The 18,042-nt window shown below is 54.2% G+C and overlaps 1 protein-coding gene across 8 annotated transcripts in view; it reads right to left on the bottom strand.

Moving 5' to 3' along the window:
• Positions 1–266: 266 nt before the first annotated feature.
• The window catches only part of EVL (Enah/Vasp-like), a gene marked incomplete at its 5' end in the record, with an annotated part of 62,004 nt that continues 44,228 nt past the window's right edge, over positions 267–18,042 (bottom strand). For 3 of the 8 annotated variants that reach the window (XM_073609260.1, XM_073609265.1, XM_073609268.1), the window contains 5 exon segments: positions 267–863; positions 6,922–6,979; positions 7,264–7,330; positions 16,669–16,731; positions 16,822–16,906. In XM_073609260.1, coding sequence (XP_073465361.1) covers positions 826–863; positions 6,922–6,979; positions 7,264–7,330; positions 16,669–16,731; positions 16,822–16,906 — 311 coding nt within the window. 8 annotated transcript variants of the gene reach the window in all.

Here is an 18,042-nt window from a genome sequence, read left to right as displayed (position 1 = left end):
TTGAAGTCTATTACATGCAAAATGCTGCATTTTGGGGGAAAAAAAAGTCCCCGATTCTTTTCAAAAACACAGAGGCACAAAAATGCATTGATGTGAACAAGTTCCATAGGAACCCATGTTAAAAAAAAATTCCCTGCATTTCTGCAAAATGCAAAAAGCATCAAAAAATGCATTAGTGTGAATAGAGCATTAGAGCTAGTATGTAGTTTGTGCAGCTTCCATCAGCTCCTTCTCACACAGGACAAGGAAGGAGGAATGCCAGCAGCTTGGACAATAAACAATTTATTACCAATATGAATACAGCTACGGAGGTGCACTGATGTACCATTGTAATATTGTGATGACGTGGAAACTCTCCTTTATTATTTTCATATATATTATTATTATTATTATTTTGTCACCATACAATTTCCAGAACGTGGCGGATTCTCTTGTGATTCTGAAATAAAATTCCGTTGGCAAAAAAAAAAAAAAAAAAAAAGGGGTCCTAACACTGCAGGCTACCGGGAAGTCCTAAGAGAAAGCAAATGGCTCACTTCTCTTCTTCTACCAAATGAAAAAAGAAGACATTAAATAAGCAAATCTATCATACAAAAAAAGGCTGCCGGCGCTGTGTGTGCGATGCCAGATGGAGGCGGAAATCAAAAAATGTTTGAAGGTTTTCTCTCATGGTAAGACTTATAAGCGAATCCAAGGCGGCAAGCTTCGAAGTGTCTGCTAAAGGGTCAGAGTGGAAGTGCTGTCCTTCGACCAACCAAGACTCAGCTCAGCGGAGGCTCTCCGACTTCTCTGTACATTCCCACAACGCGTCCTTCTCCACCATCATTATGTCGTACTGATCCGGCTCAGCTCCTGCCGTATCGCTGGAAGGAAAATAAAGACTGTCAGCAGCATAGACACCGTCACCGTCCCGGACACACAGACACCGTCACCGTCCCGGACACACAGACATCGTCACCGTCCCGGACACACAGACATCGTCACCGTCCCGGACACACAGACACCGTCACCGACCCGGACACACAGACACCGTCACCGTCCCGGATACACAGACACCGTCACCGTCCCGGACACACAGACACCGTCACCGTCCCGGACACACAGACACCGTCACCGACCCGGACACACAGACACCGTCACCGTCCCGGACACACAGACATCGTCACCGTCCCGGACACACAGACACCGTCACCGACCCGGACACACAGACACCGTCACCGTCCCGGACACACAGACACCGTCACCGTCCCGGATACACAGACACCGTCACCGTCCCGGACACACAGACACCGTCACCGTCCCGGACACACAGACACCGTCACCGACCCGGACACACAGACACCGTCACCGTCCCGGACACACAGACATCGTCACCGTCCCGGACACACAGACACCGTCACCGACCCGGACACACAGACACCGTCACCGTCCCGGACACACAGACACCGTCACCGTCCCGGATACACAGACACCGTCACCGTCCCGGATACACAGACACCGCCACCGTCCTGGACACACAGACACCGTCACTGTACCGGAAACACAGACACCGTCCTGGACACACAGACACCGCCACCGTCCCGGACACACAGACACTGTTCCGGACACACAGACACCGCCACCGTCCCGGACACACAGACACCGCCACCGTCCCGGACACACAGACACTGTCCCGGACACATAGACACCGCCACCGTCCCGGACACACAGACACCGCCACCGTCCCGGACACACAGACACCGTCACCGGCTTGGACACACAGACACCGCCACCGTCCCGGACACACAGACACCGCCACCGTCCCGGACACACAGACACCGCCACCTTCCCGGACACACAGACACCGCCACCTTCCCGGACACACAGACACCGCCACCTTCCCGGACACACAGACACCGCCACCTTCCCGGACACACAGACACCGCCACCTTCCCGGACACACAGACACCGCCACCTTCCCGGACACACAGACACCGCCACCTTCCCGGACACACAGACACCGCCACCGTTCCGGACACACAGACACCGCCACCGTTCCGGACACACAGACACCGCCACCTTCCCGGACACACAGACACCGCCACCTTCCCGGACACACAGACACCGCCACCTTCCCGGACACACAGACACCGCCACCTTCCCGGACACACAGACACCGCCACCTTCCCGGACACACAGACACCGCCACCTTCCCGGACACACAGACACCGCCACCTTCCCAGACACACAGACACCGCCACCTTCCCGGACACACAGACACCGCCACCGTTCCGGACACACAGACACCGCCACCTTCCCGGACACACAGACACCGCCACCTTCCCGGACACACAGACACCGCCACCTTCCCGGACACACAGACACCGCCACCTTCCCGGACACACAGACACCGCCACCTTCCCGGACACACAGACACCATCACCGTCCCGGACACGCAGACACCGTCACTGTCCCGGACACAAAGACACCGTCACCGGCCCAGAAACAAAGACACCGTCACCGGCCCAGACACAAAGACACCGTCACCGGCCCAGACACAAAGACACCGTCACCGGCCCAGACACAAAGACACCGTCACCGGCCCAGACACAAAGACACCGTCACCGTCCCGGACACACAGACACCGTCACCGTCCCGGACACACAGACACCGTCACCGTCCCGGACACACAGACACCGTCACCGTCCCGGACACACAGACACCGTCACCGTCCCGGACACACAGACACCGTCACCGACCCGGACACACAGACACCGTCACCGTCCCGGACACACAGACACCGTCACCGTCCCGGATACACAGACACCGTCACCGTCCCGGATACACAGACACTGACACCGTCCCGGATACACAGACACCGCCACCGTCCTGGACACACAGACACCGTCACTGTACCGGAAACACAGACACCGTCCTGGACACACAGACACCGCCACCGTCCCGGACACACAGACACTGTTCCGGACACACAGACACCGCCACCGTCCCGGACACACAGACACCGCCACCGTCCCGGACACACAGACACTGTCCCGGACACATAGACACCGCCACCGTCCCGGCCACACAGACACCGCCACCGTCCCGGACACACAGACACCGTCACCGGCTTGGACACACAGACACCGCCACCGTCCCGGACACACAGACACCGCCACCGTTCCGGACACACAGACACCGCCACCGTTCCGGACACACAGACACCGCCACCTTCCCGGACACACAGACACCGCCACCTTCCCGGACACACAGACACCGCCACCTTCCCGGACACACAGACACCGCCACCTTCCCGGACACACAGACACCGCCACCTTCCCGGACACACAGACACCGCCACCTTCCCGGACACACAGACACCGCCACCTTCCCGGACACACAGACACCGCCACCTTCCCGGACACACAGACACCGCCACCTTCCCGGACACACAGACACCGCCACCTTCCCGGACACACAGACACCGCCACCTTCCCGGACACACAGACACCGCCACCGTTCCGGACACACAGACACCGCCACCTTCCCGGACACACAGACACCGCCACCTTCCCGGACACACAGACACCGCCACCTTCCCGGACACACAGACACCGCCACCTTCCCGGACACACAGACACCGCCACCTTCCCGGACACACAGACACCGCCACCTTCCCGGACACACAGACACCGCCACCTTCCCGGACACACAGACACCGCCACCTTCCCGGACACACAGACACCGCCACCTTCCCGGACACACAGACACCGCCACCGTTCCGGACACACAGACACCGCCACCTTCCCGGACACACAGACACCGCCACCTTCCCGGACACACAGACACCGCCACCTTCCCGGACACACAGACACCGCCACCTTCCCGGACACACAGACACCGCCACCTTCCCGGACACACAGACACCGCCACCTTCCCGGACACACAGACACCGTCACCGTCCCGGACACAAAGACACCGTCACCGGCCCAGAAACAAAGACACCGTCACCGGCCCAGACACAAAGACACCGTCACCGGCCCAGACACAAAGACACCGTCACCGGCCCAGACACAAAGACACCGTCACCGGCCCGGACACAAAGACACCGTCACTGTCCCGGACACACAGACACCGTCACCGGCCCGGACACACAGACACCATCAGCGGCCCGGACACACAGACACCGTCCCGGACACGCAGACACCGTCACTGTCCTGGACACAAAGACACCGTCACCGGCCCAGACACAAAGACACCGTCACCGGCCCAGACACAAAGACACCGTCACCGGCCCAGACACACAGACACCGTCACCGGCCCGGACACACAGACACCGTCACCGGCCCGGACACACAGACACCGTCAGCGGCCCGGACACACAGACACCGTCACCAGCTCATACACACAGACACCGGCTCAGACACACCATCCCCGGCCCAGACACACAGACATCGTCGCTGGCCTGGACATACAGACACCAAGACACCATCACCGGCCCGGACACAGACACCCTCGCCAGCCTGGACACACAGAGGTCCTCACCATCACCAGAGCGGACACACGGACACCATAACCATGACTGGCCCGGACCCACAAACACCATCACCAGCATGGACACACAGACACCATCACCAGCATGGACACACAGACACCATCACCATTTACTTTGTGTTTCTGAACTTGCTGGAAAGAGTCATTTCCATGGCACAGCCCCTACCTGATGGCTGAGGACAGGACACCTGAGGATGGGGGATCTGAGGGCTGGGGGTACCTGAGGGCTGAGGATAGGACAAGGTTCAGGGAGGGGTACTTTAGCGCTGAGGACTGGGGTACCTGAGGGCTGAGGACTGGGGTACCTGAGGGCGGGGGTACCTGAGGGCTGAGGAACGGGGTACCTGAGGGCTGAGGACAGGGGTACCTGAAAGCCAAAGAGGGGGTACCTGAGGGCTGAGTATGGGGGTACCTGAGGGCTGAGGACGGGGATACGTGAAAGCTGACGAGGGGGTATCTGAAAGCCAAAGAGGGGGTACCTGAGGGCTGAGGACTGGGGTACCTGAGGGCTGAGGACTGGGGTACCTGAGGGCGGGGGTACCTGAGGGCTGAGGACAGGGGTACTTGAAAGCTGATGAGGGGGTACCTGAGGGCTGAGGGTGGGGGTACCTGAGGGCTGAGGGTGGGGGTACCTGAGGGCTGAGGACGGGGGTACCTGAGGGCTGAGGACGGGGGTACCTGAGGGCAGAGGACGGGGGTACCTGAGGGCAGAGGACGGGGGTACCTGAGGGCAGAGGACGGGGGTACCTGAGGGCTGAGGACGGGGGTACCTGAGGGCTGAGGACGGGGGTACCTGAGGGCTGAGGACGGGGGTACCTGAGGGCTGAGGACGGGGGTACCTGAGGGCTGAGGACGGGGGTACCTGAGGGCTGAGGACGGGGGTACCTGAGGGCAGAGGACGGGGGTACCTGAGGGCAGAGGACGGGGGTACCTGAGGGCTGAGGACGGGGGTACCTGAGGGCTGAGGACGGGGGTACCTGAGGGCTGAAGACGGGGGTACCTGAGGGCTGAAGACGGGGGTACCTGAGGGCTGAAGACGGGAGTACCTGAGGGCTGAGGACGGGGGTACCTGAGGGCTGAGGACGGGGGTACTTTAGGGCTGAGGACGGGGGTACCTGAGGGCTGAGGACGGGGGTACCTGAGGGCTGAGGACGGGGGTACCTGAGGGCTGAGGACGGGAGTACCTGAGGGCTGAGGACGGGGGTACCTGAGGGCTGAGGACGGGGGTACCTGAGGGCTGAGGACGGGAGTACCTGAGGGCTGAGGACGGGGGTACCTGAGGGCAGAGGACGGGGGTACCTGAGGGCTGAGGACGGGGGTACCTGAGGGCTGAGGACGGGGGTACCTGAGGGCTGAGGACGGGGGTACCTGAGGGCTGAAGACGGGGGTACCTGAGGGCTGAAGACGGGGGTACCTGAGGGCTGAGGACGGGAGTACCTGAGGGCTGAGGACGGGGGTACCTGAGGGCTGAGGACGGGGGTACCTGAGGGCTGAGGATGGGGGTACCTTCACATCCGAGATTTATTACGACCCCAATTCCAGTAAAGTCGGGCATTGTATAAAGTCCATATAGAACAGAACGCAATGATCTGCGAATCTCATAAATCCGGATTTTATTACATAGTAAGGTTGAATAAAGACACCAGTCCATCCTGGGGGCGTGTCCACAATAGTCCCCATCCCTGTACATTGTGTCTCATTAAGATGCTCATCTATTAAAATTAAACGATGGAAGAAACAAATCCGCTGATTGTGAGACTGAAGTTCGGAAATTGTTGGCTTTTCCCAGATTGGGGACCTTCTTTACTTCTCAGACACTCTGACTCGCTAAGATGCTCTTTATACCCAATCATGTTCCGGACCCCTCGCCAAGTCCTCTCATTGGTTGCAGAATCTTCCTTGTTACCATCTCTGACTCTGCCAGCGTATTGTTCCCTGGTCCTGGCTTCTGTGAAACGCGTTGCTGCCGTTAATCTCACTTCTTCCAATGCTCCATTTTCTCAGGTTAAATATTCAATGTTTTCTATTCATTATTGAGAATAAAATCCGGATTTATGAGATTTGCAGATAATTGTGTTCTGTTTTATGGAGATTTTGCACAGCGCCCCGACTTTTCTGGAATTGGGGTTCTAGTATTACCACTGACAAAATACACAGCGATCTACATCCTGCCCCCAGGAGCTGACACTCTAAGGTTCCACATACAAGGGACTACTTAGACAGCCCCCAATTAACCTTCATTCCTTTCTGCTTTATTATTGAACTAATTGTTTCTCCTGTCACAGCTCAGATGTTACTTCAGTCGATCGATCACCATGTATCATTTTTCTGGCGAATAAATAGAACATATTGGAATGGTGAATAGATGAGTGGAGAGCTGGGACTTACCATCGATGATCTCTTCTTTGACTTTATGTAACTCTCTAACGACTTCCTCTAATATTTCCTGGGGAAGAAGAAGATGATTGGTGAATGTGGAGGAGAGAGAAGGGAGAACCAATCATCTGTCCTCAGGGCATCACAGACAGGAAAAACGCAGGAAAAATGATTCCCTTTAAATCCTATGGGGCTTTTCACACCACAGCGCTGTGCGGTGCACACCGAAAAGTCCTGCATGCCGCATCTTTGCTGCGGATTCAAAAACCTCCATTCAGTGCCAAAAGAGCTGACAATCCAGACATCAAAGGGTTACAGGCATTCCCTCCCCCGCAGTATTAAAGACACACTCACTTGTTTCATTCTGTCGAAGTCTAAGGCGTCTGATGATACGTCGTTACTGCTGTTCACCGGCTTCATCCTGAGATCAGAGATCAGACAACGGTGAGAAGAACTCACCCAAAGACATCAAATTCACATAGAACTGACCCCTCCCACTCCATAAGACAGGCCCCTCCCCTTCCATAGACCTGACTCCTCCCCCTTCCATAGAACTTCCCTTCCATAGAACTGACCTCTCCCACTCCATAAGACAGGCCCCTCCCCTTCCATAGACCTGACTCCTCCCCCTTCCATAGAACTTCCCTTCCATAGAACTGACCCCTCCCACTCCATAAGACAGGCCCCTCTTCCATAGACCTGACTCCTCCCCCTTCCATAGAACTGACCCCTCCTACTCCATAAGACAGGCCCCTCCCCTTCCATAGACCTGACTCCTCCCCCTTCCATAGAACTGACCCCTCCCACTCCATAAGACAGGCCCCTCCCCTTCCATAGACCTGACTCCTCCCCCTTCCATAGAACTTCCCTTCCATAGAACTGACCCCTCCCACTCCATAAGACAGGCCCCTCCTCTTCCATAGACCTGACTCCTCCCCCTTCCATAGAACTGACCCCTCCTACTCCATAAGACAGGCCCCTCCCCTTCCATAGACCTGACTCCTCCCCCTTCCATAGAACTGACCCCTCCCACTCCATAAGACAGGCCCCTCCCCTTCCATAGACCTGACTCCTCCCCCTTCCATAGAACTTCCCTTCCACAGAACTGACCCCTCCCACTCCATAAGACAGGCCCCTCCCCTTCCATAGACCTGACTCCTCCCCCTTCCATAGAACTTCCCTTCCATAGAACTGACCCCTCCCACTCCATAAGACAGGCCCCTGCCCTTCCATAGACCTGACTCCTCCCCCTTCCATAGAACTGACCCCTCCTACTCCATAAGACATGCCCCTCCCCTTCCATAGACCTGACTCCTCCCCCTTCCATAGACCTGACCCCTCCCACTCCATAAGACAGGCCCCTCCCCTTCTACAGACCTGACTCCTCCCCCTTCCATAGAACTGACCCCTTCCCTTCCATAGAACTGACCCCTCCCACTCCATAAGACAGGCCCCTCCCCTTCCATAGACCTGACTCCTCCCCCTTCCATAGAACTGACCCCTCCCACTCCATAAGACAGGCCCCTCCCCTTCCATAGACCTGACTCCTCCCCCTCCATAGAACTGACCCCTACCCTTCCATAGACCTGACTCCTACCCCTCCATAGACCTGACCCCTCCCCCTCCATAGAACTGACCCCTACCCTTCCATAGACCTGACTCCTCCCCCTTCCATAGAACTGACCCCTTCCCTTCCATAGAACTGACCTCTCCCACTCCATAAGACAGGCCCCTCCTCTTCCATAGACCTGACTCCTCCCCCTTCCATAGAACTTCCCTTCCATAGAACTGACCCCTCCCACTCCATAAGACAGGCCCCTCCCCTTCCATAGACCTGACTCCTCCCCCTTCCATAGAACTGACCTCTTCCCTTCCATAGAACTGACCCCTCCCACTCCATAAGACAGGCCCCTCCCCTTCCATAGACCTGACTCCTCCCCCTCCATAGAACTGACCCCTACCCTTCCATAGACCTGACCCCTCCTATAGAACTGACCCCTACCCTTCCATAGACCTGACTCCTCCCCCTCCATAGACCTGACCCCTCCCTTCCATAGAACTGACCCCTCCCCTTCCATAGGACAGACCCCTCGGCTTCCATAGGACAGACCCCTCCCCCTCCATAGAACTGACCCCTCCCCCTCCATAGAGCTGATCTATATCTCTCCATAGAACTGACCCTTCTCCTTCTATAGAACTGACCCCTCCCACTTCATAAGACAGACCCCTCCCCTTCCATAGACCTGCCCCCTCCCCCTCCATAGAGCTGATTCCTCCCACTCCATAAGACAGATCCCACCCCATCCATAGAACTGCCCCCTCCCCCTCCATAGAACTGACCCCTCCCCTTCCATAGAACTGACCCCTCCCACTCCATAAGACAGACCCTTCCTCTTAACTGACCTCTCCACAGAACTGACCCCTCCCCCTCCATAGAACTGATCCCTCCCCTTCCATAGAACTGACCCCTCCCACTCCATAGAACTTCCCCTTCCCCCTCCATAGAACTGATCCCTCCCACTCCATAAGACACACCTCTCCCACTCCATAAGACAGACCCCTCCCCCTCCATAGAACTGACCCCTCCCCTTCCATAAAACTGACCACTCCCCTTCCATAGAAGTGACCCCTCCCACTCCATAAGACAGGCCCCTCACCTTCCATAAACCCTCCCCCTCCCTAGAACCGATCCCTCCTCTTCCATAGAACTGACCCGTCCCACTCCATAAGACAGACCCCTCCCCTTCCACAGACCTGACCCCTCCCCTTCCATAGAACTGACCCCTCCCCTTCCATAGAACTAACCCCTCCCACTCCATAAGACAGACCCCTCCCACTCCATAAGACAGACCCCTCCCCTTCCATTAAACTGACCACTCCCCTTCCATAGAACTGACCCCTCCCACTCCATAGGACAGACCCCCTTCCCTTCCATAGACCTGACCCCTCCTCTTCCATAGCGCTGATCCCTATCCCTCCATATAACTGACCCCTCCCCTTCCACAAAACTGACCCCTCCCCTTTTTACAGAAATGATCCCTCCCCTTCCACAGAACTGACCGCTCCCCTTCCACAGAAATGATCCCTCCCGTTCCATAGAACTGACCCTCCCACTCCATGAGACAGAGCCCTCTCCTTCCATAGAACTGAACCCTCCCCCTCAATAGAACTGACCCCTCCCCCTCCATAGAACTGACCCCTATCCCTCCCCAGAACTGACCCCTCCATAGAACTGACCCCTCCACCTCCATAGAACTGATCCCTCCCCCTTCATAGAACTGACCCCTTCCATAGAGCTGACCCCTCCCCTTCCATAGAACTGCCCCCTCCCCCTCCACAGAACTGACCCCTTCCCTTCCATAGAACTGACCCCACCCCTTCCACAGAACTGACCCCTCCCCCTCCATAGAACTGACCCCTCCACTTCCACAGAACTGACCCCTCCCCTCCATAGAGCTGACCCCTCCCCTTCCACAGAACTGACCCCTCCCCCTCCACAGACCTGACCACTGCACCTCCATGAGACAGACCCCTCCACATCCATAGAAATGACCCCTCCAGCTCCATGAGACAGACCCCTCCACATCCATAGAACCGACCCCTCCACCTCCATAGAACTGACCCCTCCACCTCCACAGAACTGACCCCTCCACCTCCACAGAACTGACCCCTCCACCTCCATAGAACCGACCCCTCCACCTCCATAGAACTGACCCCTCCCACTCCATAAGACAGACCCCTCCCCTTCCATAGACCTGCCCCCTCCCCCTCCATACAGCTGATTCCTCCCACTCCATAAGACAGATCCCACCCCTTCCATAGACCTGCCCCCTCCCCCTCCATAGAACTGACCCCTCCCACTCCATAAGACAGACCCTTCCCCTTAACTGACCTCTCCACAGAAGTGACCCCTCCCCCTCCATAGAACTGACCCCTCCCCCTCCATAGAACTGATCCCTCCCCTTCCATAGAACTGACCCCTCCCACTCCATAGAACTGACCCCTCCCACTCCATAAGACACACCTCTCCCACTCCATAAGACAGACCCCTCCCCCTCCATAAAACTGACCACTCCCCTTCCATAAAACTGACCACTCCCCTTCCATAAAAGTGACCCCTCCCACTCCATAAGACAGGCCCCTCACCTTCCATAAACCCTCCCCCTCCATAGAACCGATCCCTCCTCTTCCATAGAACTGACCTGTCCCACTCCATAAGACAGACCCCTCCCCTTCCACAGACCTGACCCCTCCCCTTCCATAAGACAGACCCCTCCCCTTCCATAAGACAGACCCCTCCCCTTCCATAAGACAGACCCCTCCCACTCCATAAGACAGACCCCTTCCCTTCCATAAAACTGACCCCTCCCCTTCCATTAAACTGACCACTCCCCTTCCATTAAACTGACCCCTCCCACTCCATAGAACTAACCCCTCCCACTCCATAGAACTAACCCCTCCCACTCCATTAAACTGACCCCTCCCCTTCCATAGAACTGACCCCTCCCCTTCCATAGAACTGACCCCTCCCCTTCCATAGAACTGACCCCTCCCACTCCATAGGACAGACCCCCTTCCCTTCCATAGACCTGACCCCTCCTCTTTCATAGCGCTGATCCCTATCCCTCCGTATAACTGACTCCTCCCCTTCCACAGAACTGACCGCTCCCCTTCCATAGTACTGACCCCTCCCCCTCCATAGAACTAACCCCTCTACTTCCACAGAACTGACCCCTCCCCTTCCACAGAACTGACCCCCCCGCTCCACAGAACTGACCGCTCCCCTTCCACAGAAATGATCCCTCCCCTTCCACAGAAATGACCGCTCCCCTTCCACAGAAATGATCCCTCCCCTTCCATAGAACTGACCCCTCCATAGAACTGACCCCTCCACCTCCATAGAACTGATCCCTCCCCCTTCATAGAACTGACCCCTTCCATAGAACTGACCTTCCCCTTCCATAGAACTGCCCCCTCCCCCTCCACAGAACTGACCCCCCCCCGCTCCACAGAACTGACCCCTTCCCTTCCATAGAACTGACCCCTACCCCTCCACAGAGCTGACCACTGCACCTCCATGAGACAGACCCCTCCACATCCATAGAACTGACCCCTCCACAGAGCTGACCACTGCACCTCCATGAGACAGACCCCTCCACCTCCACAGAACTGACCCCTCCACCTCCACAGAACTGACCCCTCCACCTCCACAGAACTGACCCCTCCACCTCCACAGAACTGACCCCTCCACCTCCACAGAACTGACCCCTCCACCTCCATAACGGATAAATTATGACCTTAAAGAGGACCTGCCTGCTGGAATATATAGTACCCTGAAAGGTGGGGCAATGAGGCCATATTTGGTTACAAGTCAACCTTACGTTGACTTTATGGCCCGAGCATTGAAACATCTTTGGCTCCATGTTCATGAAACCCCATGGAGCCCGCTCTCTCAGACATTGGCCACATTTGCAGACAAGGTGCCCTCTGTTAGGGGGAAGGGAGCACAGAAGGGTATGGGCTGTGCAGGGCATACTGGGACCATACAAAAAGTATGCCAGAAATAGAAGTAAACTAAAAGTGAAACCAGCTTCAGAGGAGAGTATAGAGGAAGCTTTTCTGGCTAGTGAAGATAATAGTGACAGTAAATGTTTTCTATAATGAGGACCTGTCAGGGGTGGATTATAGGAGCCTTCACTGGTGATATTTTATTGTTTAGATGGTTGTCGTAGGACTTCCCTCACTGATGAGCCAATGACCCAGGATGTGTACATGTGCACCAATGGGTTCCAACACTCTACATTAGCTGCATGCTTGTTTCCGGGCAGTCACTCAATTCGTAGCATTGCAAGGATGCATTAGATGGGCCTTATATCAGCAATGGGGACTTCCACTGTAATATTCTGTCAGGTTCCCTTTAAAATGAACCTATTGGCCATTCAAATATTTTAAAGTAAAAGTCCTGCCCATAAGTAGACACCACAAGTTCCCACCATTACCGTCATTGGTCAGGAGAACATCTTCTGAGCTCCATTCCAATCCAAGTTTTACTTTGATGCCCTTTTTACTTTTTACCATTTTTTTTTTACTTTGAAGACCCCCAATGTCACCTATTCAGCCTTGTGAGGGGGATGCATTCATTAAAAGCTTTTCATAAGGGGGAGAATAAATATGAGGAACTTTAGGAGCAATGTTCACTGTCTGCATAGGGAGAAGCACAAGGAGCCACAGAATAAAAAGCCATGGCATGAGGAGCCACGGCATAAGGAGCTACGGCATGAAGAGCAATGGCATGAGGAGCCATGGCATGAGGAGCCATGGAATGAGGAGCCACAGCACCAATTAAATATTGAGGACAAGAGTGGCTGTACTGGGGTAGTCACTATATGGTGCACATCACTGGGGTGACAATGATAGATAAAGAACGATGAAGATTGTCCCATGGTTCAGGGAGTGTGTTTGGGGACTCAGACATCCAGGAGCCTGGCATGCACACCAGCACTGGTAAGAGATGTCTCTATGGTGTGACATACATATATAAACTCTGCCACGTCCTTCCTGCTCTTTAATGGTTTAGAATATCATGGAAGCAAGCTCAAATATGGGAACATTCCCTCCACCTTCGGCCCTAATGGCATCCCAAGAAAATGGGAGAAGCATTGTGAATGTCTCAGTGCTGGTCAGGCGTAGAGTGAAGGAGCTTCTCACTGACCAAGTGTATATTACAAACCATGAACATGCGTAGGACATCATGAAGCATCCCTGTGGCCCTCGATGTCAGCAGTGCTCAGGGGTATGTGACATTAGAGGGGGTTCCAGCATCTGCCAATCCCATATTTCATGTAATTGGGCCCCTAAATCCCAGAGGGCCCTTGTCTGCACAGCCCCTGGCTGAGGCCCTATCGGAGGTTCTCATGTTGAGTAATCCCAGGACTGGAATGGGAATTTATAAACTGCCCTGTTGTAGAGGACTGTAGACTCTTCCATGTTTCCATGATATTGTCTGTGGAGTCACCCTAATTGATATTCAGAGTTTACAAGTTCCCTGATCAAAGACTTCAATATATTCTAAGTCATGGACCTGGAACAAATATAGAGATCAGGCGGGTCTGACTTTCCCCTGACTTCACTAGGTGCATGCTTATTTTAGCCACTGAGGCCAGAGACAGCCAGGTAAGTAGAATGTGGTAGGTAGCGGACTTCTTCCACACAACGCAACCCTGTACTGTATACTGCCAGCAATTCCAATGACCCTCTGAAGATTTATTTCATATTAATTCCCATACAAAAATATTAAAAAACCTCAAACATCGGTGAGCACTGGGGGAGGGGAGCAGGTTTAGAGGGACTGACCCTGTGCAGGAAATGGCTCCTCTAGAAGGGGGTGCAGAAAATCATTCAGTGGATGGGGTGCACCAAGAGGACCCCTTCATGGTAAAAAGAAATACTGTCCAGGCTACCAGAGGTACAAAATAGTCCAATAGGGCCACAGATATTCACAGTCTTATCAGCCTTTCTGGAAATTGCCATCTTTGCCATATTACCATTCAGGGCCTAAAATGCCTCCAGCATCCAAGTGCGCAAATGGCAGCTGCCTTAAGCGATGAAGCACAGCCAAGTGTAAGCAGCATGGCAAAAAGCTCTACCGATCACCAGCACAGGCTCTGAAATCATTCAATGAAGCACGGACATTAAATCGGAGGCTGCCGTGTCCTCCAGAGTTGGCCACGGAGGCGCCAGAACCACGAGACAACATGATCACGGTACACAACCACACAATCATTGCCAACATACAGTGGAGGGATCTCCTTTTTGGGCTGGACTGGTAGTCACTGCCAGCAGGATCCCTAGACATTTGGGAAGCTGCCATGTTGTATGCACTGGTCTGTACTGGTCTGCACTGGTCTGTACTGGTCTGCACTGGTCTGCACTGGTCTGCACTGGTCTGCACTGGTCTGCACTGGTCTGTACTGGTCTGCACTGGTCTGCGTGGTCTTCTACACTCCTTATTATGAAACCAGTAGGAGAGAGACTTCAGCACAGCATAAAGAGACTCAGACTTCTATAGTGTCTCTAGATCTCCAGAAACTGGGATGGTCATCTCCAGGATGGTCCTTCCACCAAAGTAAGAATTCTGTTTTAGTTTGCACCTTGCTAGAGGCAGTGATGACTTACTGTATACAGCAATGGGGCCCACCATACCCATCAGTCCTACTTGCCCTGAGTAACGTGGACCCACCTCCAGATATATGAAATATCACTGGAAGTACATTCATGCTACTCATGTAGAGCCCGCCATATCTGTACCAAGTGCCCATTACCATCATTATCATCGCCCACCACCACTTGTCACATCATAGGCACCAATGAACCCACTGATGTTCTCTTTGTATGGTAAAAGTAAGTTCTAATCCAGCATTGGGGGCCAGTCCTCAGCCTGGACCACACCAGGAGCCCCATCATTAATGATGTGTAAGTCTCTCATCCATGTAGTGGTTCCACCTGCACCACCCACCTCTTCTCTATCTTCTAGCCTACAACTGGTCCATAGGTTGGCCAGTCCCTGAATCTTGAGGACTTCAATGTTAGTGGCTCTTCCCCCAGCATGTCCCATTGCAGGCAGCATAGAAGCGGGCTTGGTCCTCAGCAAAGGAAGCCGTGTGTCTGGTATCTCAGATGTGTCTGTATTTAAAGCTGAACTCCAGGCAAAGCGCCCAAAACACAGAAGAGATACTTAAATGTTTTATGTATTTCTGTCCATCCTGTTCTGAAATACATACAGCTCTGCCACACAGCACAGTCCTGACTGACAGGGAGGAGATCCGATTTCTCTCTGCTGCAGTTAAAGCAGAACTTCTCCCAAAGGGGGACATTCCGCTTTTCCGCTTCCTTCCCCCCTCTATCAATTTTACATTTTTTTTGGGGGGGGGGGGGGGGACGACTTGGATTTAAAAAGGTACCCCACTGCCACTTCCACTCGGATCGCAGGTCTCAGAAGGCTGCGGGACCATTCATAAAGCGCAGCACGACCCACGCATGCACAGTGGGAAGCCAGCTGTGAAGCCACAAGGAGTCACAGCCGGTTTATCACAGTAAACATGCCGGTGCCGAGGACGTGGAAGGACCAGCCCGGGGAGGACGGCGATGGATCCTTGGACAGGTAAGTCAGCAGATCCAGGATTTGTAGAGCATTTGCAGCTGCTGAATGAAGTAACATGTTCAGGTCTTGCCCCTCCTCCAGCCTGTAATTGGATAATGAAAGTGGACGTGGCACAGTGAGGAGCTCATCTCTCTGCTCTCTCCTCCTATCACCATGCTTCTGGTCAGTGCATGAACTAACTGGCTACTTGAGCTGCTTCTTACTCACCCAGTTTGAGCTCTGCTGTACAGAGACAGCAGGAGGCTGAAACAAAGTCAAATTCAGGAACTACCACTAAATGAAGGACGGGTTCTGTGGGTTCTGTGGGTTCCCCTCCATTGCTTGTCGGCCTGAAGAACATATAAAGAGCAAACACTGGACACCACAGGGACACGAGGTGCCAACAGACAGACGCGGAACACGGGACACGGGACACGGAACACGAGACACGGAACACGAGACACGGAACACGAGACACGGAACACGAGACACGGAACACGAGACACGGAACACGAGACACGGAACACGAGACACGGAACACGAGACACGGAACACGAGACACGGAACACGAGACACGGAACACGAGACACGGAACACGGGCCGCAGATATGATTTGGTACCTAGAGGGCGGCTGAGATTGTATGGGGCTCTTAGCTTCTGGGCTCTTCACCACTGGAGGGGTTCTATGGCAATGGAATGAGATAGCAGATGAATAGAAGAGCGAAAGATCCACTTCATGCAACCAAAATACAACCGAGACAATCGGGACTCACCTGGAGAGCAACGAGGGGATCGGCTTCTCCACCGAATTACTCCGTTCCCACGGCTTCTTCCCCAAGTCTGCAATTACACCATAATCTAAAATTATTAGAACACCCCGTCAGACTCAGTCCCCTCCTCCACCCGGAGGCAGCATGACATATACACTATAGATCATGTATAGATGTGAGATGTATATATATGATGTATAGATGTGAGATGTATATATATGAGGGATAGATGTGGGATGTACAGTATGTGACAAAAGTAAGTACACCCCTCGGTCACATCTTTGTAAATCTTTTCTTCTATCTTTTCATGTGACAACACTGAAGAAATGACACTTGTCTACAATGTAAAGTAGTGAGTGTACAGCTTGTATAACAGTGTAAATTTACTGTCCCCTCAAAATAACTCAACACACAGCCATTAATGTCTAAACCGCTGGCAACAAAAGTCAGTACACCCCTAAGTGAAAATCTCCAAATTGGGCCCAAAGTGTCAATATTTTGTGTGGTCACCATTATTTTCCAGCACTGCCTTAACCCTCTTGGACATGGAGGTCACCAGAGCTTCACAGGTTGTCACTGGAGTCCTCTTCCCCTCCTCCATGATGACATCACAGAGCTGGTGGAAGTTAGAGACCTTGCGCTCCTCCACCTTCCGTTTGAGGATGTCCCACAGATGATCAATAGGGTTTAGGTCTGGAGACATGCTTGGCCAGTCCATCACCTTTACCCTCAGCTTCTTTAGCAAGGCAGTGGTGGTCTTGGAGGTGTGTTTGGGGTGGTTATCATGTTGGAATACTGCCCTGCGGTCCAGTCTCTGAAGGGAGGGGATCATGCTCTGCTTCAGTATATCACAGTACATGTTGGCATTCATGGTCCCCTCAATGATCTGTAGCCCCCCAGTGCCGGCAGCACTCATACGTCTATTTCCCAAAGACAACCTCTGGATATGACGCTGATCACGTGACCTCAACTTCTTTGGTGGACCATGGCGAGGCCTGTTCTGAGGGGAACCTGTCCTGTTATACCGCTGTATGGTCTTGGCCACCGTGCTGCAGATCAGTTTCAGGGTCTTGGCAATCTTCTTATAGCCTAGATCATCTTTATATAGAGAAACTATTCTTTTTTTCAGATCCTCAGAGAGTTCTTTGCCATGAGGTGCCATGTTGTACTTCCAGAGACCAGTATGAGAGAGTGAGAGCGATAACACCAGTCGGGGAACGGCCT

The sequence above is a fragment of the Aquarana catesbeiana genome, linkage group LG13 (genome assembly GCF_042186555.1).
Source record: "Aquarana catesbeiana isolate 2022-GZ linkage group LG13, ASM4218655v1, whole genome shotgun sequence".
Classification (NCBI taxonomy): Eukaryota; Metazoa; Chordata; class Amphibia; order Anura; family Ranidae; genus Aquarana; species Aquarana catesbeiana.
This window is presented reverse-complemented; position numbering and strand designations above follow the sequence as displayed.